The 25,709-nt window shown below is 48.0% G+C and overlaps 2 protein-coding genes and 1 non-coding gene across 6 annotated transcripts in view; 2 read left to right on the top strand and 1 right to left on the bottom strand.

The window, feature by feature from the left end:
- The window catches only part of Npc1 (NPC intracellular cholesterol transporter 1), a 58,171-nt gene extending 54,950 nt beyond the window's left edge, over positions 1 to 3,221 (top strand). Inside the window, exons 24-26 of the mRNA XM_036205051.1 lie at positions 198 to 311; positions 1,532 to 1,694; positions 2,502 to 3,221. Of these exons, the coding sequence (XP_036060944.1) occupies positions 198 to 311; positions 1,532 to 1,694; positions 2,502 to 2,584 (360 nt within the window). The 3' untranslated portion in view covers positions 2,585 to 3,221. The remainder of the gene's footprint in view (positions 1 to 197; positions 312 to 1,531; positions 1,695 to 2,501) is intronic.
- Rmc1 (regulator of MON1-CCZ1) lies at positions 2,915 to 25,361 on the bottom strand. 4 transcript variants are annotated; one of them, XM_036205055.1, is made up of 20 exons: positions 25,174 to 25,361; positions 24,725 to 24,801; positions 22,646 to 22,730; positions 19,926 to 19,982; positions 18,004 to 18,090; positions 15,650 to 15,790; positions 15,249 to 15,352; positions 13,537 to 13,626; positions 13,336 to 13,441; positions 12,270 to 12,381; positions 9,338 to 9,382; positions 9,096 to 9,149; positions 8,026 to 8,154; positions 7,220 to 7,326; positions 4,624 to 4,743; positions 4,326 to 4,403; positions 3,985 to 4,089; positions 3,827 to 3,895; positions 3,523 to 3,748; positions 2,939 to 3,096 (listed from the first exon to the last, which is right to left on the bottom strand). In XM_036205055.1, the coding sequence occupies exons 1-20, from the start codon at positions 25,273 to 25,275 to the stop codon at positions 3,017 to 3,019; spliced, it is 1,974 nt and encodes a 657-aa protein (XP_036060948.1). In that variant the 5' UTR covers positions 25,276 to 25,361; the 3' UTR covers positions 2,939 to 3,016. The 4 variants fall into 4 exon arrangements, with proteins under 4 accessions (XP_036060946.1, XP_036060948.1, XP_036060947.1 ...); XM_036205053.1 differs by having other exon boundaries at positions 2,915 to 3,096; positions 3,523 to 3,895; XM_036205054.1 differs by having other exon boundaries at positions 3,030 to 3,748.
- On the top strand, positions 12,018 to 12,090 carry Trnat-agu. The gene has a single exon. It is a non-coding gene; the product is annotated as a tRNA-Thr (tRNA).
- Positions 25,362 to 25,709: the final 348 nt, after the last annotated feature.

The raw sequence follows: 25,709 nt of genomic DNA, 5'->3' as shown, positions 1-25,709 counted from the left end.
AACACAAAGAAGGAGTGTGCCGGCACAGTGGGAAGAATAGGTAACCTTAGAAAATTTCCAGAAAAGTCCATCAAAGCCAAGATGCTATAGTTAAGTGGAGCTCTGGGTAGTGCCCAGAGGACTTCAGAGTTTCCTGCTGTAGTTGGGGGAATTTTCAGCTGAAAAAGATCTGTGCTCACAGGAATGCTTTATTTCAGAGCTGTGGCATTTCTGTGGAGTTCTGCAGCCATATAACAAGAGCATTCACGATGAGCACCAAAGGGAGCCGAGCGAGCAGAGCGGAAGAGGCACTGGCCCACATGGGTAGTTCTGTGAGTATGCTAGGCACCAGGAGAGATGGGGCCTGCAACAGGGGTGCCATTCAGAGACTGGCTGCTTCTCAGAAGACACACAAACTGACTAGGTAAAAGCAGAATTTGGATCCATTCCTTAAATGGCAGCAACAAAATTTCAGTTCACTAAATAGCTAGCTACATCAGGAACAGACCCGTAGTTCCTCCGAATTGTCCTTGTGTGGTCTCCTGTAGGCAACTGGATGGCTTAAACAGGACATTTAGGAAATTTAGACCTGGGAGAGCTGGAAGCCAGCACTATGTGGTGACAGCAAGGATTTCCTAAGTTGCTGAGCCCACTGAGCTGTCTTGGAGTTGATGCCTAGAGGTCTTTGATCCAGCTCTTTATCCCTGTGCCCCCATCAGTCACTTTGCTTCTGTAGAAAATATTAGTAGATTGAAAACTTAAGCCTTTGCTTTGCAACATCAGATACTTAGAATACTTCCCAGACCAGCAAGATAGCTCAGCAGGTCAAAGGAGCTTCTGCAAGCCTGGTTTTGATCTCCAAAACCCACATGAAAAGATAATGGGAAGTGAGAGATGACTCCACAAAGTTGCCCTCTGAGTTCACATGCATGTTGCCCACCCCCCTACCCACACCGTAATCTTTTTACATTTAGTTTCCATAAAGAATGTGTCTTGGTTCAGATACTGCATGATTTTAACCAAAAAGCCAAGGCCTCTATAGTTGAAGGTAGAAGACCGTTTTCTAGGAAAACATATCCACAACTACCTTCTGACCTTTTCTAAGATTTTTCTCCAGGGCTGAGATGGCTCAGCCAGTGAGGTGTTTGCCACACAAGCATGAGGACCTGAGTTTGAATCCCAGCACTCACATAAGGAGGTGGGCGCGGTGGTATACATCAGTAACACCAGCCCTGATAGATGGGGGGTGGGGTGGGGTGGATCCCTGGAGTTCACTAGCCAGCCAGTCCAGCCATCTGAGCTCCAATTTCAGAGATTGTCTCAGCACATAAGGTGAGGAGCCACTGAGGAAGACACCCAAAGTCAGCCTCCGGCCCCCACACATTTGCACTGAAACATCCTCAGAAAATACGTGCAAACAGAGCAGTAGGCCAAACCATTGTAGGTAGAAAGCGGTGTCTCTGGAGTTCTGCAGCTGCCCCACAGCCCTTTGGACGCCGATGCTCAGACAGGTTTGTGTGACAGCGCTAACAGGTCATTTCTACCTCTTCAGGTATTCAGTGGAATCACGCTTACAAAATTTGGAGGGATTGTAGTGTTGGCCTTTGCCAAATCTCAAATTTTTGAGATATTTTACTTCAGGATGTACTTAGCCATGGTCTTGCTTGGAGCCACTCATGGATTGATATTTCTTCCTGTCTTACTCAGCTACATAGGTAAGTGCACTTATTTTTCACAGGCATGGGAGAAAAATACTGCTACAAGAAAGTTGTATTAGCTGAGCATGGTGTCAGAAGCCCAGTCCCAGTGCTCAGGATCCAGAGTCCAAGGTCATCTACAGCGAGTTTGAGGCCAGCCAAGGCTGAAAGGCCCGGACTCAAAATTGTTAATCTTGAACATTCCTATGTAGTATTTGAATTTGTACTGATGACCACCTGATAATTCATACTACATACCAAGTTATAAAGGGAAAAAATAAAACCTTCCCAGGACTTTCTGGTTAGCTAGATTATTTCACTAAGCATTCACTGCTGTTTATTTCTGGAGACTTCAACAGAAGCCTAAAGTGAGCTCTTGGGTGTCAGCAGGCTTGGGCTGGCGGCTGCTGCCGTGAGATGAACGAGGAAACAGCCAGCCCTGGCAGCAGTACAGAGGGCCCTTTGTTTCCCTGTGGTGACCATCCAGAGCCGAAGGCCGTTGCTGCGCTTGGTGATCCCCTCATACAAATGACCCTGGATGAGGAGAACAGGACTCCTTTGCCTTACAGCTTTGTTAGGGAGTTGAGGCATTAAAATAGAAAAATTGGAGGCTGGAGCGATGGACTCTTCCAGAGGACCCGGGTTCGATCCCCAGCACCCACATGGCAGCTCACAGCTTTCTAGAACGCCAGTCTAAGGGGATGGGATACCCTCTTCTGGCACCTGGAGCACTGCACACAAACTAATAGAGGAGGAGTCAACAAAACCAGGGGCTTCTTCTTCTGTGCCCAGGATCATCTTTACCTCTGTCTTTGTCTCACACAGGACCGTCGGTGAACAAAGCCAGAAGACACACCACTCAAGAGCGATACAGAGGCACAGAGCGAGAGCGGCTTCTCAATTTTTAGCCTTGTAGCGGGCTCTGGTGACTGTCTATGGCTAGGTCAAGTTCACTGCGACAGCTGTACCACCAAGGCCCTGCTGATGCTGGCTCCCAGGGTTAGGCGCTGTCACAGTTAGGCAGATGCAGCTCCACCCACTTTTAAACTCAGGAATGCTCTCGTGACTTGTGAAGCAGTATTATGAATCTGAAGGTGGCAGTCACCAGCTGCAGCAGAGAAACCTTATCTTGGGCGAGAGGAAGGACAGTGGCCACTTCTCTATGTGCGGTCTCCTCTTTTCAGGAGCTAGCCACCACACAGTCGATAGCTTATTTTTAGCAACATTTGAGGATGTTGTAGGTACTTTATTACAACATTTTGTAGTTTAAAGAGCTTTATTAATGCAATAAATTAACTTTGTACATTTTTATATTTAAAAAAAAAAACTATCAAGGGACTTCAGAAAGTTGTAGGCCTCATCAGAGCTTGTTCTCCAAAAACCTGCTTGAAAAAGGCAACGTGTTCTTCACAGTGCTCTCCTGTAGGGAAAATGTCGCACAGTCACCTGCTAGTTACAGCAGGGAAGAAGGAAATGCAGACAAAGCTCGTGGGTTGTGTACTGGGTTTTAACTTATTTTTCTTTAATAAAATCCTCCTCCTCCTACATTTTGAGATCACTGTCACTCTTTTCTATTACAGAGCTCATCCCTTCAGCCCCTGCCACTGACCTGCCACTCATATACATACACCTACAAACATCAGCTTGTCCTTCCTTGCCTTCTATTTTAATCACTACTTTCTTCTTAAGGGTTACTCGGAGATGCCTGAATTCCATCCTGAATGCCTCAGCCCCAAACACTCCTCTTGAGTGTAGTTCATATCTATGAGCATTCTGACTCTATGATCACAGACCCCAGGGTGAGGTGGGCTCCTGCTGTTTGTGGTCACCCTGGGCCTTCCCTCACCTGGTGTGAAGTTAGGGTTCCCTCGCAAACGCTGGTTTCGCTGTTCAAAGAAGCGGAATATAGTATAGAAGAGCATGACATCATCAGTCTGCTTTGCAGCATCTAAAAATTTGCGTGCAGAAATGTTGTCATGGCCACCGATGCCCCGGATGAACCTTAGGGCAGCCAACACCTGGTGTTTGGATAGAAGAACTTCTACTATCTCATCGTTTGCTGTCGAAAGTCTCTGGAAGTGAGAAAGATGGTGGTCAGGGCAGCCATAGGAAGGGATGCTGGTGACAGCCAGAGTCGTGGCCCAGGTTACCTTCAGCATGTCCAGAGACAGCTGGTGGGCAGGCGGGTAAAAGCTCTCCAGAGACAGCAGCAGGCAGGCCTGGAAGACAGGATTTCAACGAGCTTCAGTTGAAAGGGTACCCCTGGAAGGTTTCAGTGACTACAGAAGTGAGATCCCATGGTACAGACCAAAGGCTTGGAGTCGCTGAGCACGTGGTACTGCAGGAACTGATGGAGTGTGTAGAAGAGGTTGTGCTGGACAAGTGTCTTGATGACAAGTTCATGTAAGTAATGCTAGGAACACAAGAGAGGTCAAGGACATTACAAGTCACCAACTATGACTGGCTGAGGACCTCAACAGTCTGAACTCCCAGGCCATAGTCTAGTTCTAACAGTGTTCTCAACCAAAATTTCCATCCCCAGTGTAAACGACTGCCATGTTAAATCACCCAGAATTCTGCACTGGGTCTGCCTATGAAGAAGCCATCTGTGAGCCTGGCAGGCTCTGGCAGATACCCCTCGGACAGTACCTGCACTGGAATCTGAAACTGGTTCAGAGAACGGATGTATTCCATCAGCACTGCTATCACGAACTTGTGCGCCATCTCCTAGGGAGGAAGAGGGGTCTTCTCAGTTGCAAGAGCTGCAGGCAGCCCACGGCTCTGCTGGTGCTAACCAATCCTTGTGGACCGTGGGCACGGGTGAGCATGTTTGAGTCTGAGAAGCCAAGCTCGGCCCTCTCCCTAGGCAGCACCACTAGTCTAACAGCAGTGGGCGTCCTGTGCCACTGCACAGCAGCCCATTCAGGAGGCCAGGACCGTGACACACCTTGTTTTCCACGAACGGCGACAGCACGTGTGTGTACACGTCGGACTGGTCCACCACTGCTTGGGTCCGCACCGGCCTTTTGAGAGGTGGGTTGCTCCGGCTTTGCCCTGCTTCTACAGCCTAAAGTGAGAGCGACAACTGGTGACTTTAATCATCCTCCACAGAAACAGCACCCAGCACAGCTAACCGAGACTGAATTCCTAGGCACAACCTTAACGTGAGCAAGACGCTTGACAAGCCAGACAAAACTCTTCCCAAAGACAGAGATGTAGTGGGTAGCCATTCCAGCTTGGATCTGGAGGTTCCAACCCCCATTGAGGCTTCAGTAACAGTCACGCCTACAAGGACCCTGAAGACCCAGGACCCCGATGCACCAGCTCTCTTGGTTTCTGGAGCCTGGATGCTAGAGGTAGACCGAGCAGAGTTCTCCAGAGAACACCATTGGACTGTGCCACACCTTTCCCAGACCGTTACCTATCCCTTCATTTGTAAGTTACCCCACAAAATAAACCTCCCTTTTAACTACATGGAGTGGCCTTAATAATTTCACCAATAGGGCTGGTCCTCTGGCAAACACTCCACGTTTTGTGCAAGATCGGAATTAAATAACCCAAGTCACAGTCACTTTTTCTAACCTCTGAAGACTTGAAGCTGACCTGATTTTCTTCTTTACTCTTGGCCGGCTGCACCCTTGTTTATGGAGCTCTAAGACAGGAAAGGATGGCTTGTGCACTGGGTCTGTGTGGAGTTTCATATGGATCTAGGGCCTCACCCATCTCTACAGTTCTGCCACTGTCTAGGTCAGTCACAGCCCAGTGTAATGGGGATTCAGTGGTGAGCCAGAGCTCCCCAAAGACTGAGCAGAGCTGCTCCAGCTGTGTGTCCCTAGAGAGCAGGCAGGCTCAACTCCAGTGCAGATGACTTCTTCACACTTCATGATCACAGTGTGGGAGAGCCCAGGGCCTGCCACTGGGCTCAAATGCACTGACTCCCATCCCAGGATACTACCAGTGGGACCCACAGGAAGAAGGGCACAACCTGACAGGGCTGACACAGGGACAGAGATGATCGAGGCAGCCTATCAGGCCCACTATCCTCCAATAACCAAAGCAGTGTCCGCTGTTGGTAATCACGTCCTTGAAATAATCTCCAAGCTACTTCTTCAGAAACCAGAAGTACTAGGTGTTGTTATACCTAGTAATAAGCCACATTCATTCTCCCCGCCTTTCACTGAACATGTGATGTCTATTAACTGGAATGCACAGTGCCAGTACTTAACCAATGCCTCAAGGATACTGATGGTGGCAGAATCCTAGGACATCATTTTGGTTTGGTTTGGTTTGTTTGTTTGTTTTGTTTTTCGAGACAGGGTTTCTCTATGTAGTTTTGGTGCCTGTCCTGGATCTCGCTCTGTAGACCAGGCTGGCCTCGAACTCACAGAGATCTGCCTGGCTCTGCCTCCCAAATGCTAGGATTAAAGGTGTGAGCCAACAATATCCGGTGGACATCATTTTCTGCTAATCTTATGATAAACCTTTTTGTGGCCCTGCCAGTGACTGATGGTGAACGCAGAGATGTGGCTGCTCAAGATGCTGAGGACAACCAACTGTTGAACACTCAGCCCTTTCTGAGACTCAAAGAACATCACGGAAGAGGAAACAATGTAAAAACCAGGAGACGGGGAAAGGGCTGCAAAATGCTATATATGTAGCTTGACATAGCTATCACAAACATGACCTCACAATAGCTGTGATGCACTGGGCCTGTCAGCTGTCAATCATGGGTCTGGGGAGGGCTCACAGGACCTTAACCTTCCCCACTGAACTCCTGGTACTGGTGGAATCTGGAGAGGGGCAGTCATGGCCTTGAGGTGTACACCCAACGGTGATCCAGGCCCCATGGACATTTTCAAACCTGTGCCCACAGTCCTCGTTAAAATCTGCATCACAAAGCTATCCAAATGGGGAGAGACTTGTAGAGAGGAGGGAGGTCATAGAGGGTAGGAGTGAGAGGAAACAATATGCTGCATACATATATGAAATTGTTAACAGAATCATCAATAAAAACATTATTTTGGCCAGGTATGATGGTACATGCCTTTAATCCCATCACTTGGAAGACAGGTGGATCTCTGACTTTAAGACCAACATGGGGTCTACATAGTAAGTTTCAGACCCTGTCTAAAAAAATTAAAAAAGGACTTCCTATCTGAACTAAAAAGAACCTTTTAAAATTTGCGTGTTGGACATACCTTGCCCACAATGCCCTCTAGTGACTTATATTTGTAAGTACTGCTAAAGTAAGGGAAGGAGGTGCAGCCGATAGCGGAAATCGCATCTCTATTGCCAAGTGCAGGCTCTGGCCAAAGCCGATTTTCTTTCTACAAAATAGAAATATACCAAGAACATACCCACACCTAAGCTCACACAGATTTTAAAAAGCAGAAACAGTGAAGGAAGGTATTGAGCTGAAGCCTCAAGCCAGCAGCATGTGGGAACTCTGGGTATACCACGGTCACCTTGCCCTGGCATGCATCAAACCTGACATTACACTGTAATTACATTGTACGGTGGGACACCTCCACAGTCTAACATACCATTGTGTAGCTCTGCTCAGCATCCAAGTACTTTTTATACTCATGGTTGAGTTTATCAAAAACGGTGGCTATCACCGGCAGCGTGGCTCTGTCTGACTCGGTCAGCACTGTAAAGACAATACACGGTCAGATCCACTGTGATCAGAATCTCAGTGTGATGGTGACAAGGTAATCTCTAAATGCAAGAAATGTTTCAGAGAACTGCCACCTCGCAATCAGTCAGGACCCCTTTTAGCGACCAGAGGAAACAAGACAGGTGTCACTAGAGGACACTGGCTGGGTAATCAGCTTCCTACTGGCTGCTTCCTTCCAAAGTCTCTACAAGTCATTGGTATTTCCCAGTATTTCTGATGGGCTAGGTAATCCATCCTTCGAGCACGCAGCCCTGAGAGCAAAAGAGAGAGATGGGGTGGGGCCCTGGTGAGATGGCTCAGCAGGCAATAAGCATCACCACCAGGCATGACTGCTCAAGTTCAATCTCAGGACCCCTGTGCTAGAAGGAGAGAGCAGACTGCTGTAAGCTGCCCTGACATCCAGCTGGGAACATGGCATGTGCCCATACACATATGCACACTAGTATAAATTTTTTTAAGATGGTGGGAAGCCGAGCAGTTGTGTCACACGCCTCCAATCCCAGCATTCAGCAGGTAGGCAAGAGGATCTCCCGAGTTCGAGGCCAGCCTGGTCTACAAAGTGAGATCCAGCACAGCCCGGGCTACACAGAGAAAGCCTGTCTTGAAAGACCAAAAAAAGAAAAGAAAGATAGTGTGGGAGCCACAAACCTGTGGGAAGATGAGTCTACTTACTCTGTGAACAGACAGACAGGATGACCATCTTGCACTCCTTCCTCTGGAGAAGAAAATCCATCAGCCTCCCTTTATCTGGCAAGAGAGTCACTACGGGCTGAAGTTTCACCTGGAGGTTCCAGAGGTAACCTGGGTGTTGAGAAGCAGCAAGTTCAGCAATACAGTGCGAGCCAGGGCCAACAGAGAGGCCCTAGAGCTCTTCCTAACCAACATGGCGCCAGGACATTCAGGAAGGCGGCTGACTGTGGAAGAACGGAGTCGCGCTTGCTCAGCAAACGGGGCTGATTCTTCACAAACGACAACTGCATTCAGAGCCACACCAGGGTTGTTGTCACCATGGAGACAAGGACAAGCTCCACTCCCTCCACCGTGCCTTGCCCCAGCCATCAACTGTGCACGGTGTCCTTTACTTCCTTCTGTACTGGCTCAGGGGTACAACAGGTAACTCCACAAACTCAGTAAAATCTCCATCCACTCATCGGCCTATGCATGTACTGACAGACAAGCCAGTGGCACATTTCTCAGAGTTCCATGGGAGATAGGTATGTCACATCAAAAATAATTGGAGGGACCAATTTCTCAGCTTCCAAGATGTAGCTGTTGTCAATGTAAGGAGGAGAAGTGAATTCATTACATGCAGTGGGGTGTCTGTGACATTTGGGCTAACTCTCTCCCCCACCCCAAGAATGTAGGAAGAGACTTGGGTGAGCCTCAGAGGGACTAAAGATGAATTCAGCATTCCCACATGCCGAGCCACAGATGACCACCTAGGAAGAGACGACAGGCTGGAGGAGGCGTCACCAGCAAGACAATGGATGAAGCATCTTAGGCAGTAGTGCATGGGCAGGTGGGGTTAGGGATGAGGCTGGCTTTGATGGCCATGGGGATACAACAGGCACTGGCCATTCCTAGTCACTTCAGATGTGACAATCACACATGCTTAGGAAAAGAAAACGAACCTACAGAGGAAATGCAGCCCACTCTCAAGACTGAAGGGAGGAGTCATCTCAAAGAGTCACTCTCAAGTCGGCACACACTTTTCTATGCAGACAGTGGCCCCTCAGACCTACCTTGGCTTGCACTGATAATGATGTCTGGTTGAAAGACGATCCATGATGAAGAATCTACACGTTAAAGGAAATTCCAAATGGAAGAAAAGAGGGTAACAAAAGACAAGCCAATTTCACTTACACAGCACCCACATGCTAAGGCCACAAAAGGCCTCCCTCCCCAGAATTGGCTCCCAGGACTGCATGCAGTGGGTGGGGACACATCCCCTTTGTGCATAGTGGCACAGCCTTTGTGAGGATACAGAGTTTACAGGGAACTGGAGACTGGCTGGTCACAGCAGCAGGACCTACAAATTGAGAACACAAGTGTGACCAGGCAGCAGGGACCCTACAGGAACAGCAACAGACTCAAGATACTCTGTACTGCTCCAGTCGGGGGGAGGAGGAAGTGACTATCCCGTCTCACTAATGACACACTCGGGAAGCAGGGGGACGGCCAGCTACAGCTACATTACAGTCTATGAAAATGTGTCCCCAGGAAGAGGAAGTGTGTCAAAGCATCCCTCACTGTGGATGATTTTTAAGGTTTCTTTTTTAAATGTTTTATGAGTGTTTTGCCCAAGTGTGTATGTGTGCACCACATACATGTCTGTCCTGCTGAAGCCAGAAGAAACTGGAGTTACAGGCAGTTGTCTACCCTGACGTGGGTGCTGGGAACCAAACCCAGGTCCTCTGCAAGTACAGCAAGAGCTCTTAACCACCAGGTTTGTTTTAACCAGAGATGACACATCACCATTAAATGTGTACATTTAAACCCTAAGAAACTGACCTGGATGATTCAGAAGGAATACCCAGATTCACTGATGTTCAAATGAAGATGGCTTGCGGTTTAATCATGTAAACAGTGGGCGCCATTACCCACTGCACTGCACTGAGCAGGTCTAGGCATAAGAGAACTCACCTAAAAGCACCTCCCATTCTCACATGACCAGGACCCACCCCAACCAGTTCTGCGGCCTGTGTGTTATGCACCCTGGGGAAATGGGAGGGCTCTTCTATCAAAACACTGTTCCCAGTTCTGTACCAATTACCCAGATAAAATCTGAAGGCAGTATGTGGCCAGTCAGTGACCAGCTAGATAAGATGGTCATTCTGAACACACCACCCACCCAGATGAGGGCCGTGCACAGGCAGACAAGCTTCAGGAAAGCACGTGACCGCCAGACTGAAGAGGAAAACTCCACTATGCTGTGCCTCAGTGCAGAGCCTGGGCATGCCAGTCTTCAGAGCCCCAGGTGATTAACACAGTCAAACAAAAGCCTCTTGTTCAGCAAGACAAACCAGCACTGCTCTCAAAGTCAGCTCCAGTGTCACACTGGGGGAGGGGAGGAAACAGTCTCAGATTTTCTAGGGCACATGGTCCAGCAGGACACGGAGGAAAGGCATGCTCTACCTGCCCAGACTCCCTAGAACCCCAGGAATCCACGAATTCTTGACCTCTTACTTTCAACCTTTCCCAGACTAATCTGACTCACTTGCATTAGCACCCTTGGTCAAGCAATTAGCCTCTTTATTGATCCTTTACTAGTGGACCAGAGCCCAGGGTTCTCCCCAGTCAATCCCATCACCTCTTCCTTACTGGTCACATTACCAGCCAGGGAGCCAGAAAGCACATGGGAGGCGATAAGGCCATTAGACCTGGCGCTCACAGGTACCTGATGGCCGCCTCCTTCCCTCTGTGCCTTTTGCCGGGCCAGCTGCCCAGATGCTGAATGCTTGCTGATCTACCTCCTAGAGCGTGGCTCTCAACTGTCTCTACAAAGACCACAAGGAAATCACAGGATGAGCAAGCCTGCTGACATGTGTGCCTCCTACAGAAACACAGCCACCAGAGATCCAAACTATGGGTGACTTGGGGTTGTCGACCACCAAACTCACTGTAGTCTCCTTCAAAAGCAAGGAAACACAGTACCACCAGAGACCACGTCCTAAGTAGGTTATTTCTTCTCTCAACTCCTCACCTGCTACTCTCTTGACTTCCTTGACTTCCTCCCCGACTTGAGCAGGAGGAATAATCTAGAATTGACTCAAGAACCATACCTGTAAGCTGTGGCACTGGCCATATCTACTATAACCCAGCACAAGAGTTTGGCCAGATGGCTCAGTGGTTAAGAGCGCTTGCTGCTCTGACAAAGGACCTGGGTTTGGTTCCCAGCACTCATGTGGGATAGACAACTGTCTGTAACTCCAGTTTAGGGGATCCAACATCTTCATCTGGCCTCATCAGGCACCAGACATGTATATAGTGCAAACATATACACTCAGAAAAAATATTCAATCCATAAAACATTTAAAAAATAAACTTTAAAATAAACCACAGTGAGGGAAGCTTTGACACACTTCCTCTTCCTCTTCCTGGGGATACATGGACTGCCAGAAACCCAACACCTTCTGGCTTCTGACAGCACCCATACACATTACTCATACACAAATTCAGATGCACACAAGCACACATAAATAAAAAAGCAAATCTAAAAAAGAAAAACCTCTAACACAGAACATTAAAAATAGAAGGGTATGTGACCCTGTTGCAATACAGCCACAATCAGCTGGATTTAATTCTAGGGTTTCAGAACCAGGGAAACAAAGTGTTAAGGGCTTATCAAAATTAAAAGACGGCCGGGCGTTAGGGGCGCACGCCTGTAATCCCAGCACTCAGGAGGCAGAGCCAGGTGGATCTCTGTGAGTTTGAGGTCAGCCTGGTCTACAGAGTGAGTTCCAGGATAGCCAGGGCTACACAGAGAAACCCTGTCTCAAAGAAGAGAGAGAGAAAAGGCTGCAGGCTTCTAGTGAAGACCGAGGAAGGAAAACTTCTTTCTCCAAAGGAAGATTCATTTATTGTATAAATTGCTTCTCAAAATAAATGCCAGCTTAGAGAAGCAGCAGGAGTAGGTATCTTTTTGTAAAATAGAACAAATTGGCTGGAGATGTAGCTCAGTGGCAGAACATTTGCCTAGTAAGCATAAGGTCCTGGGTTCAATCCCCAGCGCCCCAAAGCAAACGTCCCTCTGAAAAATCTGGGATTTTTTTCTAACTGAGCACCCGGTATCAGGCAAGATCTGGAAAAACTGACACAGATCTGGGAGTCTGTTTTCCTGGTGATCCCTGACGATTCCGGCAAGACTATGGCCCTGTGGGGAAGATGGCCCTGCCGCCTCACAGCATTGCTCTTACCTGCCGCGGGGATCTGGTAAGGTTGAATTGATCGGGCTGGAAGCACAGGATGATGGAAAGTAACAGTGCCATCGAACTCTCCCCGTAACTTGATGTCAAAAATCACGGAAGTCTAGAGGAGGGAAATGCATCCATCCCATGTTGCCAGTGTGGAAGCCTCTGTGTGCACCCACCCCCGCCCGGCTCTCACCCAGAGGGACAGCTCTTTCCACTCGCCACTTCACAGACACTTGCTGTGCTTATGACCTGCTTCCGAGAGGTCGTAGAGAGACAGGCAGGGCCTTTTCACTTGAACTTGAAACAGCTTTGGAGACAGAGCAGCATGACCCCCAGAAAGCAAGGGGACGTGGGGCTGGCCTGATACCAGGTGCTCAGTTAGACATTTGGAGAAGACCTGCTGCAGACTGATAGGCTCAACATCGTCCAATACTGTTTTCCACACCCACACACTCTACAAAGGCCACACACTCATGTGACACCAGGGATCTGAAGCAGAGTCCCAGCCCAGCTGGCTCAAAGATCAAATCAAATACATTCTCAAAGTTTCTAACCTCCTTGGTTCTTTTTAAGACAGGGTCTCATGTAGTCCAGGCTGCCTTCAAACTCACTATAGCACTAAGGAAGACCTTGAACTTCTGACTCTCCTGCCTCTATTGCCCAAGTCCTGGGTAATAGGTGTATACCATCACAGCTGGTTTTTAATCAGGGACAGAACGCACTAGGCAAGCACGTGACCAAGCAAGCTGTGTCCCCAAACTGAAATGGTTTTATCAACTGTTAGGGAATTACTGCTTGACTCTGAGCTTAAGCACTCCTCCCAGCGTGTCTGGGTGTGCCAGCTCTCACAAAGCCTATTAAGAGCCCCGGCACAAGCTGCTGCTGGTGGTGGCGGCGGTGGCGGCGGTGGTGGCAGTGGCGGCGGCGGCAGCGGTAGCAACAGGCAGATCTCTGAGTTCGAGGCCAGCCTGGTCTACAGAGCGAGTTCCAGGACAGCCAGGGCTGCACAGAGACACCCTGTCTGGAAAAAGCGCCCCAACAACAGCAGAGCTTCCTCCATAAGACTCACCTCCGTGTCCTGATGGTGGACAACCACCAGGTTGTCTACCACATTCAGAGCAAACTTTCCCGTCCTATTTAACTTCAGTATGTGCAGCTTTTTACACGCACCCTCTCTGTAAGACAACATAGAAGTTGTGACTGGAGGTCAGCAAGCCTCAGTTCGATGTTCAAATCGGAGAGGGAAGAGGACGTGAGGTCCCAGACCTACCGTGGGAGATGATACAACACCACCTCCGCTCCCGCACCATTGGAGGCCCGGGAATGATGCCGCAGGAACAGAACGTAAAGTCGCCCGTATCTAAGCAGAGATGGAGGCACACACGTCATAGCTGGCCATCTGGAAGTCCTTCCCCTCAAGCCGGTAAAGTGAGGCTTGGCTAGCTACACAGCTCTGGTTTGAACCCCAATAAGGCATAAACTGGGTATCGCTTAGCTCATAATGTTGACACTTAGGAGGATTCGAAGTTCAAGGTTGACTACATAACAAGTTCAGGCCCAGCCTAGCCTATATAAGCCCCTGTCTTTAAGGGCTAATAGAATTCCTCCACATTCCTTCATGATGGTCTTCTGGAAGAAAGACACAAAGCCAAGCACTGAATTCCAATCGGAAGGATGCAGGCAGCAGTCACGACAAGCAATGCCTATTTTACTTCTGGCTTTCTGCTTTCTTTCGCAGAATGCTGTGTCCCATAGCAAAAGGGCAGGACAGTCACTCTTGACGGTGCTCTAGGATGTGCACTGCTATCCCACCATGACTCAGGGCTGGGCCTGCCACGGTGACAGGAAGGGAGACCAAACAAGTCCCCAGCATTGCAGCCCGGACTGCGCTCACTGCTCTGCTCCCAGAAAGGAGAAGGAGGAAGTACATTCTACTAAAAAAAAATAATAATAATTTTTAAAAAGCTGTTGGGAAACTCAGAGAAGAGTTGGGAATGATTTAGAATTTGTTTTTTGGGACTGGGGACAACCTCAGAATCTTGAGCATGCTAGGTACTAAGTCACATCCTCAGGTCCCAGCGAAACTGTGAGGGCTGCTGAGGCAGAGATGTGGGGAAGACGTTTCTTTGTATAGATCTCATTTTTGCTTAACATTTTCAGTATGAAACTTAAAACTTGAGATATCTGTATTTCCAAGCAATTTACTACATATATAATTCCATTCCATGTTTGTTAGAGCTTTAAAAATTATATTTTGAGGGCCAGGCAGTGGTGACACACACCCCAGCACTCGGGGAGGCAGAGGCAGGTGGATCTCTGTGAGTTTGAGGCCAGCCTGGTGTACAAAGTAAAATCCAGGACAACCAGGGCTACACAGAGAAGCCCTGTCTTGAAAAACAAAAAACAAAAAAAACCTATATCTTGAACATTTGTATATTAGCTTAAAAATTCTTGTTAAGCTTCAATTAATAGAACTTTTTAAAATTCTAAGGCAAACCTACTTAATTGTTTGACTGTTTCATTGAAATTGTTTCAATATTCCCATTGTGTCAGACAAGAGGTAAAAAAAATCATCCTTAGATGATAAACTAGTATAATCAAAAGAAAATGCCAGGGCTGGGAAGATGGTTCAGCAGTTAAGAGCATTTGCTATTTCTCCAAAGGACCCAGGTTCAATACCCAGTGCCCACAAGACAGCCTACTGTAACTCCACTTCTAGGGAACTTGACGCCCTCCTCTGGGCTCTGTGGGCACTGCACACACATGGCATATATGCATACATACAGTTAAAGCATACACATAAAAATAAACCTTTTTAAAAAGTGTCAAAAGACCTTAGATTTTTCTATATTTGCTAATTCAAGCATGAAACCAAAAAAGGGAAGTCCTTGATATTTGTTTTAAGGGTCCTTTTACTGTGAGCTCCTAACACACCCTCATTACTAAGGTCACTAAAGACGATTACAAAAAAGAAAGACATACATGGTCGCCATTGCAATGTCTCGTTCTGAAAGGCTAAGTTTGGTTGACTTTGGTGCAGCTGGTAATTCAATCTCAAACTTGGGAAGCTTCGACATGGTGCCAGCCTGTTTGGGGGAAAGTTTAGGAAAGTTTACAACACTCCTTCTATGTTTTAGTTTGCTCTACATTCACTCAATGAAGACACACACTATCTTCTGATCCTTCTCCAGAGAACCAGTCATTCTTGGAACTGGCCGGAAGGTGAAGTGCGCCCTCTAGTGGTTTGAGATGCAAGGTTCATATTGAGGACAAAGTGGGGGGGGGGGTGTTCATTTCAGGGGCTTAACTTACTGTTGTTGCTTTAGAGCTGGGTTAGGGGAGGGGACAGGAATTGTTTTAAGGGGCCTGGAGCTCACTCTTACCCTAAAATAAAAAGGCTGCAAAACATTCTCAAGGACTGTGGTGGACAGCAGGATCACGGCGCTCTCCGGACAGTACATGTACCAGTTCACATTGATGTTGTGGCTCTTCAGGAGTTTGAGACTTCGTTTTTCAGGCAACACCTGGGACGAAAGTCATGAAGTGGAATCTTCACATTAAAAGACTGCTACAACAAATTAGGTAAATAAAGAGCATAGAGCCCACTGAGGGCTAGCGATGGACCCAAGTGAGAGAGTTTGAAGAGCATACATGAGGCTCCAGTTCAACCCCAACACTACCAAAATGCAAAACAAGGAAATCCAGCTGACGGGTTACACAGTAACTGTGACCTCTGTTTATTACGGCACCATGTGGCCTGTGCTGTCCAGGGCTCTTCACTATACCCTGAGAGACAGCACAGCACAACAGATGCTGACAGAGGCTGGGAATGGTAGGATGGTAATCACTGCCGTGGCTGAGCCGCCATATGCTCAGGCACCATGCACTAAAGAGAGAGGAACTGTAGGTTTTCATTAAGCATACAGTCAAAGTGAAGCAGTCCCCAGACCCAAGCACTGAGCCCGCCACCTTCCCAAGAGCCACCAGACCCCATCTGCACTCCACCTGGTGAGACAGACTCCTTTGCTAACCCCATTGTCCACAGGACCACTTCCAAGTGCAGCGCCTTACACGTCTAATGTTCTCTTCATATTCCTACACACTAAGAATACGGCACAGACTCACCCAGCAACATGCCAGAAGACAACTTCTGGGAGACAGTTTGCTCCTTACACAAGGGGTCCAGGGATCCATCAGACCATCAGGCCTGTGTGGCAAGTGCTGACCCATCAGACCTCACCTGTGTTAGCACCCAAAGACCTATGATGCACACTTGCTCACTAGAGAGAACAGACTTTTTTTCAGAGTTATTTTATATAACAAATGTTTTGCCTACACACATGTATGTGGACCATGTGTATGTTTGGTGCCCATGAAAGTCAGAAGAGGGTTTTGACTATGCTGGCACTGGAGTTACAGATGGTTGTGACCCATGACGTTCCTGAAAGAACAAGTGCTCTTAACCACTGAACACAGACAGATTGAAAGACGACCGTGGGGGCCGCGTGGCGGCGGTGGCGCACACCTTTGATCCCAGCACTGGGGAAGCAGAGGCAGGAGGATCTCCCCATTCCCCATTCATGGATTTAAACTTTCCAGTGCGCATATTGGCAGCCCTAAATGCTCATGTTGGTAGTCCTGGAGCAAAGACCATGGCATGAGCATCTCACGTGTCACTCACACTGGGCATACTGTCTCCACCAATTCTAATTTACAATCTTTTCATTACATCAATAAGATTACGCCCTGAAGGTGGGCAGTGGTGAAGCACACCTGTAATCCCAGCACTTGGGAGGCAGAGGCGGGTGGAGCTCTGTGAGTTCAATGTCGCCTGGTCTACAAAGCAAGTTCCAAGACAGCAGAACTGTTACACAGACAAACCTTCTTAAGCTGCGACCCTTTAACACAGTTCCTCATGTGTGGTGACTCCCAACCGTACAATTATTTTTGTTGCTACTTCATAACTGTAATTTTGCTACTGTTATGAATCTTAATGTAAGTATTTGTGTTTTCTGATGGTCTTAGGTGACCCATGAAAGAGACTGTTTGACCCCGAAGGGGTTGTAACCCACAGGTTGATGTAGCTAAAAGTTTTCAGCTACAGGTTGAGAACACTCTCTCTCTCTCTATCTCTCTCTATCTCTCTCTATCTCTCTCTCTCTCTCTCTCTGAAATGGCAACTGTCTATAAACCAATGAGATCCAAGCCCAGCAACAGTGCACAGGAGAGATTCCCACACTGCTACTCAAAGTGCAAGCCTCTATGACAAGGTAATGGCATCTGCTCATATGCATTCAATTCCAAGTACTGCTTTACCCATGAAGAAACATGTGAGCAGGCTCACTGAACTTTCTAATTGTAATGATAAAACAGTGAAATTGAGCTAGAAATCCTGTAACAGGAAGTGGCAAGACAAAGGGCAAATCATTCAGAGCAGAACTGTTCTCAGAACAAAATCTGGGAACAATAGCCAAAGCTGTGCAAGAAAAAACTAGGCTGCAGAAGTTTATACCAAGAGCCCCCCTTTGGTAAAACGATAATAATAATGTGTACAGGAGAAAAGCAAAGGGGTGTGAAACTGCTGTGGGCAGCCATTTCTAGGGACTACTGCAACGTTTGCTTTCTGTATGATGTCTCCTCGATTAAGAGACTAGGCTGGCTCTAGAAGCCCCGTGTACAACACAGGCTGCTCAACTGCCCTTGCTTTCTCCAGCGAACCTAACAACCAATACAATACCTGGTAAAATTCAATGCCTTGATCTGTTATGAAGACAATTTCCGTAGAACTGGTCCAGCAGAATCCCAGTATGTTGGCATTCTTGGTCTGGAAGAATTACAGAAAGAATGATGTATTTAGCTGGCTGTGGCTACACAAGCCTATAACCCAGCACCTAGAGGTCAAGGCAGGAGAACTGGGAATTCAAGGCCATCCACGGCTACATTTCAAGCTGGAGGCCAGTCTGAGCTACACGAGACTATCTCCAAAATAAAAATGAACAATGGGGGCTAGGGAGACGCCTCTGTGAGTAAGGCATCTGAAGCACAAGCACAAGGGCTTGAGTTCGAATCCCTAGCACCCACATAAATCACCAAGAGTGGCCACAACCCGAGTGCTGGCCACCAGCCAGGTTCAGTGAGAGACCTGCCCCGAGGGTCTCAGATGAAGAGCACAGAGTAGGACTGAAGGGATGTGGCTTACACTGTTCTCTTATGAAATAAGCCTCGGGAGTCAGGTACCGGGCTAAAACCTGACTGGTCAGAGAAGCAGTGGGAAAGTGACCAGTGACCTTCTCTCTCTCCTGCCTTGATCCAAAAGGGCCCGCAAATCTTTCTAAAGCCCTCCCTACTGCTTCCTGTGTCTCTCTCTATATATGTCTTGGGTCCTCCAAAACCTCTATGGCTAATTCTGGTCAGCTAGTAGCTAGCTCTGCCCTCTGATTCAAGGTAGACTTTACTGACAGTCTCTGGAGTGTCAGAATGCAATCAAAATACCCCACAACACAAGACACACCACATCCTCCCTGACCTATGAGGGCATGCATCCCTACACACACTTGTACACATATACCACATATAAGAAAAGCTGCACAACTCTAATCCAAAGCTCAAGGGCTCAGCTGTCACTCTCATTATGAGTTTCTCAGAATGGTTACTCATTAACAACCCCCACACGCCTGCCCGCCCCCACTCCAACAAGATCTCACTATCGTAACACAGGCTGGCCTTGGTCTCTGCAGCCTGGGCAGCCTGGAACTCAGGATGCGGCTTCACCCTACCACGTGTTGGGATTCATTTTAAACACAGCTTTCCTGATCTTTGACCTAACCCAAGATTTTGAATCTTAATTCTTTCAACTCTGCTGCACAGAGGAGGAAGCCTGAGTTTCATAGAAAGGTAACACCCAGAGCACAGGAACCCCAACATCTGACTTTCACACTGTGGACACTCCCCAGCCATCACAATACTACAAGGGCCTGAAGTTCTGCAGTGAACACAGACCAAGCTGAGACCAGACTGGGTGGCCTGAAGGCAGACAGGCACAGCAGGGCTCAGACAAGGAACTATTTCATACTTGGAGCACCTGAAGGGCTGGGAGGAGCTTGGCTAAGTGGTGGAGGCTCCTCCCACAGAGACAGACCCCCATCTTGAGTGCCACTTACCAAGAACACTAAGATGCCAAAGCTGTTACTCCCATCTACTGACAGCTCTGGTCAATCTCCCAGCTGCCCCGGAGCTCCTCACTTATAATACCCTGCTAATCTAATTCAGAGGGACTAGAGTCTATGCCTAGAGAAAGTGTAAGGACATGGGAGGGAGGCTTGTCAAGGCAAGAACACTCTGAGAACATCACAAAAGGCCCTGGCCGGTCCCAGGCCCTGAGACACAGAAGGCAGGAGGAAGTGAGGAAGCCCAGACAGCACTGAGGGGAATCTCTTCACCCATCTACCCTTCCACTTTATAGCTGAAGAGACAAAATTTCCAAAAGGGACAAAACGGTCCGGCAGCAAAGCTGAACCCCCAGCTGACCTCTGCAGCTCATCACCAACCTAGACAGCTCCCCAGACAGGGTTCCCAGCTTGTGCCTCCACCACCCACCCACCCACCGGTCTCCAACACAGCCAAGAATGAGGAGCGAGGCCCCACCCCCACCCCCTGTACCTTGCACTCTTGTGTGTATTCCAGCTGAGAGTTATCAGGAATAAAATTACAAAAGTCCTGAAAGACAGAAAAAAACACGGAAATTTTCAGATAAAACAGCCTACTATGAGATAAAATGGACAAATGTTTTTGTTTTGTTTTGAAACGGGTTCTCACTATACAGCCCAGGCTGTCCTGGAACTCACAGAGATCTGCCTGCCTCTGCCTTCTGAGTGCTGGGAGGGATTTAAAAGTTTGAGCCACTATGCCTGACAGATTTTTGTTGTTGTTGTTTTTCTTTTTTAGCTTTTCAAGACAGGGTTTCTTTGTATAGCTTTGGAGCCTGTCTTAGAAATCCCTCTGGAGCCAGGTGCTGGTGGCACACACTTTTAATCCCAGCACTCAGGAGGCAGAGGCAGGCAGATCTTTGTGAGTTTGAGGCCAGCCTGGGCTACAAAGTGAGACCCAGGAAAGGCGCAAAGCTACACAGAGAAACCCTGTCTTGAAAAAAAAAAAAAAAGAAAGAAAAGAAAAGAAAAGAACTCCCTCTGTAGACCAGGCTAGCCTCAAACTCAGAGATCCGCTGTCTCTGCCTCCCAATTGCTGGGATTAAAGGTGTGCGCCACCACCGTCCAGCTCTGACAGATTTTTTAAATGGTTAGAAAATAGCTCATGTTGGGCAGTGGTGACGCACTCCTTTAATCCCAGCACTCAGGAGAGAGGCAGGAGGATCTCTGTGAGTTCCAGACTAGCCTAGTCTACAGAGTGAGTTCTAGGACAGCCAGGGCGACACAGCAAAACCCTCAAATAGATAGGTGGATAGATGGATGGATGGATGGATGGATGGATGGATGGATGGATAGATAGATAGATAGATAGATAGATAGATAGATAGATAATAAAAGGAAATAGCTAAACAAACACCCACAGACAAAAAAGACATAAAGACCAATTATGGTCAACTGTCAGCAATACCAAGTTATCCATTGTAGTGGTATGAAAGAAAATGGCACCCAGAGGGAATGGCACTATTAAGAGGTATGGCTTTGTTGGAATAGGCATAACCTTGTTGGAAGAAGTATGTCACTGTAGGAGTGAGCTTTGAGGTCTCCTTTGTTCAAGCTACACTTAGTGTGACACACAGTTGCTTCTGCTGACTACAGATCAAGGTGTAGAACTCTCAGCTCCTTCTCCAGCATTATGTCTGTCTGCATGCCACCATGTCCCACCATGATGATAATGGACTAAACCTCTGCAATTGTAAGCCAGCCCAATTAAATGTTTTCCTTTATAAGAGTTGTTGTGGTCATGGTGTCTCTTAATAGCAATAGAAACCCTAATACATCAGTCAACTAAAGAGTCCATCCAAATACTCAGTTGGAACTCATGAACAGACTTAAAATTCATTCCTCAAGTCAGGTATGGCAGCTCACACCTAGGATTTCAGCACTCAAGAAGCTGAGGCTGGAGGATTGCTCTAAGTTCAACACCAAGTTGGGCTATGTATTAAGTTCCAAGCCAACCTGAGTCATAAAAGGAGGCCTTGTGAGGGAAATGGAGAGGGAGGAGAGGGAGAAGAGAGAGAAGGAGGGATGGACAGAGAAGGAAGAATGTCCTCAGATGGGAGACATCAGGGAAACGTACTGGCTTTCCCCAGGCTTCCTGCAAATGCAATACTAAAGCAGCAGCAAGCATAATATCTTGTGTGATATTTTGATCTCATTCTGATAATAAAGCTTGCTTGGAGTCAGAGGGTGGAGCTAGCAACTAGCTGACCAAAATTAACCACAGAGGTTTCGGAGGATTGAGGACAGGTAGGAGACAGGAAGTAGTAAGACAGGGCTGAGAGAGGATCTCAACCCTTTGGATGGAGGAACAGAGAGAGAGGAGGTCACTCGAGGCTTCCCCACCTCTTCTCTGATCATTCAGGTGTTTACCCCGATATCTGACTCCTGATTTCTTATTGATAAAGAGTAATTAGATAAACACATCAGTCTACTTATCTTCCCAGTGGCTTCCTCACTACTTTACAGACGACAACAGTGACCTGAATGAACAACACGATGAACTGATTAATGTGATGCCAGGAGCAGACTCAGGACTGCATCCCATCCCAAGACGGGCCAAGACGGGCCACGGTAATGCTGTCCAACTATGTTTACCTACCGGCTCCTATCCAATCCAGCAAGCGGACATGAGAAACAACACAAAGATACAGGACAATCCAAATTACTTTAAAAAAAAAAAAATAGAGGCTGGAGAGATGGCTCAACAGTTATAAGCACTGTCTGCTCCAGGAGCCAGATTCAATTCCCACCAGCAGCTCCCGTCCCAGGGCATCCTGTGCCCTCTTCTGAGCTCCTCGGGTACTTCACACACATGGTGCACAGACATACATACAGGCAAAACATGCACACACATAAAAATAACAAATCAAGTATTTATTTGTAGAAAAGGGACTACTTGGAAGGAGGAGGGAGACCAGGAGAAGAGGAGACAGGAGAAGGGAACAGGGCAGAGCATAAGTGTGGAACATAATGCATGGGTATGAAAATGTCACAATAAAACTCAGCATTTTATATCACGAATACAGATACTAAGCTCATTCATTCACTCATCTGCCTTTCTCGTCTGCAAACGATCTCCACAGCCCCACATTACTGTCTCTCTCAGGGTGAGGAAACAACCTGTCTCTTCCAAGCACGCATCTAATGTTCTGGCCCTGCTTTCAGCCACCTTACCACTGTCTTCGAGGTCCTCTGCACAGCCAGTATCTTATTCTCCAGAGAAAACTTAATGCACTTCACTTCGCCTCTGTCGTCCATTCTGAAACAAGAAAGAACAGGTTCAGAGAGAAACTGCCCTGAATTCTAGCTCTTGTTGCTGTTGACAAAAAGCCACATAACTCTTTAGGAAGCAGCAAACTATAGTCTAATGTTCGAATTGCATTTCTGAAGCTGTGAACAGAATCTACCAGCAACAACCTGCTGGTGAAGTGAACAGAGGACATAGCCAAGTGGCTGGAGAATCAGGGTCTCTCTCTCTCTCTCTCTCTCTCTCTCTCTCTCTCTCTCTCTCTCTCACACACACACACACACACACACACACACACACACACACACACCACCTGAGAACTGCTGGATACCTTGAGGGATAGAGATGCACTCATTATCATGATTATAGTGATGGTTTCCTGGGTGTATAAATAGCTCACTATATAGTAAGTGTGCAATACACTGTGAGCCAATTATAACTCAATAAAGCCGTCAAAAAACAAAAAACAAAAAACCCCACAATATTTGGGTTCATTTGGCTCACAGAGACCTGAGTGTGATCTCCAGAGTGTGAACCCATGTCAAAAAATCTAGACACTATGGCATTGCAATTCCAGTGCTAGGGAGACAAAGACAAGCAAGCCCCTAAGGGTCACTTACCATGCTAATGTGCCAACAAGACTGCGTCTCAAAACACGAGAAAAAAATGCATGCATGCATATACAAGTTAAAGGCTGCATCCTACCAACCCTTCAAGCTCCTCAGAATCCTGAAGTGTAGCCTGTGATAGGCAGATCCCTCTCAGTTCCCATGTCTCATTGGTGTATCTCACCCACTAACTTCCCGTTGCTTGTATCAGCCTGTACCTCAGAGCCCTGTGGCTTTTGGCAACACATTACTGAACTAACACTGTCTCTCAGAGTCTCCGACAGCTTCAGGAGCACAGACATATGATGTTTCCAAATGCTGAGGTGACCTCACCACACCTGACCTGACAGATTTTCACCATCAAGGAAAAGCCCAAATCCCATGGGGAATGCACACTTTCCCCATGCCTCCTTCCCTGCAGATACCCTGACCTATGATCTAGTCTCCAACCAGAAATCACTCCCTTCACATTTAAAATCTTGCCCAACCCCATCTCAAGGTCAAAGCTGCATCCAGTAAGTGCTCCCACATTCTCAACAGAACTCTAGCCCAGAGCTTATCATGGCAAACAGTATTTGCTGAATCTCTTCCCTCCTACATTAAGTCTGACTTCTGGAAAGGGACTGATTCAAAGTCTTCACTTGTTTGCTACTGTGGTGTGTGTGCTGAACAAGGACCAAAAAAACCAAAACGACATCAGCTGTTTTCTACTTCAAACAGTTGACACACATTAAAAGTGATTTTTTTTTTTTTTTTTTTTGGAAACAAGGCCTTGCCATGCTGTGCAGACTGGCTGATAGCCTGCAACTACCTCTTAGCTTCCCAGGAGGCTGGGGTTAGAGGCCTGTGCCACCACTGAACTGAGGCCCTGCAAAATACTTTCTCTTTGCTACTGCAACCGAAAGAATTAAGAACTGGTGGGACTGTGTATCACCCAAACTGAGGCACTTGTGAAAGCGACCGGGGCTGCTACAGTCAACCACACTCACTCAGCGTGTGCAAAGTGGGACAGCCTGTCTGTCACTTTAACCTCAGTGGGAACCCTGGTTTTTCCCCAATACATGAGGAAGACTGGATTCTCCTCCACCCAGCAAATACTCTAGGAAGACCTGGGGAAAATGAGGAACTGAGTCCCCGGGCCCAGCACAGCAGAAATGAGTGCACGTCGGTAACTTCAAATACCAGGAAGTAGGTGCCCTGGGAAAGTTTGATTCTCACACTTCACTCTGACGGTTGTTCTGTTCCCAAACTGCACCCGCAGATGCCCATTGCTTTTTCCTACACACAGGATTCCATCCCAGGCTGCTTAGGTGAGGGCAAAACAAAATGATGCAACTTTCTGAATCAGAAAATCCCCAGTGTTTACATGTGGATATTATTCTGAAAAGGGCAAATTACCTAAAAGAGATGGGATTCCTATCATCGGGCCCTTTAACGACCACGCCAGTAGCTCCACCCGATCGAACAGCAAAAACCTGAGGAAGAAGAGGCAACGTTGATGATCAGAGCTTTGTTAAAGACCTAGACTCAACCTTTCAAGGATCATGTCTACCGCACCACCCCTTGATTCATCTGAACAAACTAACAGGGTATATTCCTAGGTAGGTGCTTAGACGAGTTTAAGGAGAAAGAAGTGAGCAAAATAGGGCACCGTGCAAGAGCAGGCCAGACCCTGAGACTGACCATCTGAAAGTCAGCTCGCACTCTGGCACCACCCACGTACTTGCACACCCGTCTCTGCTCCCGTACAAAACACCGGCACTCGGCGCTAAATCCTTGCGCGCACCGCGGTTGGGCGACGGTGAGCGTCCGGGCGCGGGGCCTCGCTGCGGCCACCTCTCGCTCACCTGCTTGTTGGCCTCGTCGAAGAACACGCAGTTGACCGGGTTCGCCTTCTCGAACTGCACCGGCCGCTCGCACAGCTCCAGGTAGTAGTCCTCGCCGCCCATGGCTGGGACCCGCCGGAGCCCGGCTGCCTCGGTGCAGTCCGCAGCTCAGGCCGCGGCCCTAGGCCCCGCCCCGCGCCCCACGTGACTCGAGGCCGTCGGCGCGTCAGTGGCCCGGGGTAGAGCCCCCACCGTTGCCACGCCCCCTTCGGAGGCGGGGTGAGAGTCACGTGGCCCGGAAGCTGCCAGCTCAAAGTGGTACCGAGTGCAGCATCGCCTATGCTGAGGGTGCGTGCCTGTCAGTTGAGTCAGAGACGAGGCAGGAGGCTGGCTGTAATCATGCTGCCAAGACTGATTTCTGTCCTCACCTCAGGACCCCACTCGCACCGGGCAAACACTACTCCCGGAGATCGGCCCGGCCCCGGGAGCTGATTTTTTGAACAATCTGTCAGCCATACAGGCAGTGCTGAGATCTGCTGGGATGTTGAGCACTGAAT

The sequence above is a fragment of the Onychomys torridus genome, chromosome 13, assembly GCF_903995425.1.
Source record: "Onychomys torridus chromosome 13, mOncTor1.1, whole genome shotgun sequence".
Taxonomy (NCBI): domain Eukaryota; kingdom Metazoa; phylum Chordata; class Mammalia; order Rodentia; family Cricetidae; genus Onychomys; species Onychomys torridus.
This window is presented reverse-complemented; position numbering and strand designations above follow the sequence as displayed.

Excerpts from the sequence above, each read along its gene's own strand:
- Rmc1 (XM_036205052.1), bottom strand. The coding sequence starts at position 25,275 with ATGGGCGGCGAGGACTACTACCTGGAGCTGTGCGAGCGGCCGGTGCAG. Across the intron at positions 13,627-15,248 it reads GACATTGCAATGGCGACCAT|ATACGGGCGACTTTACGTTC; the intron begins GTATGTCTTTCT and ends ATCTCTGCTTAG. Across the intron at positions 8,155-9,095 it reads CATTATCAGTGCAAGCCAAG|GTTACCTCTGGAACCTCCAG; the intron begins GTAGGTCTGAGG and ends CTCAACACCCAG.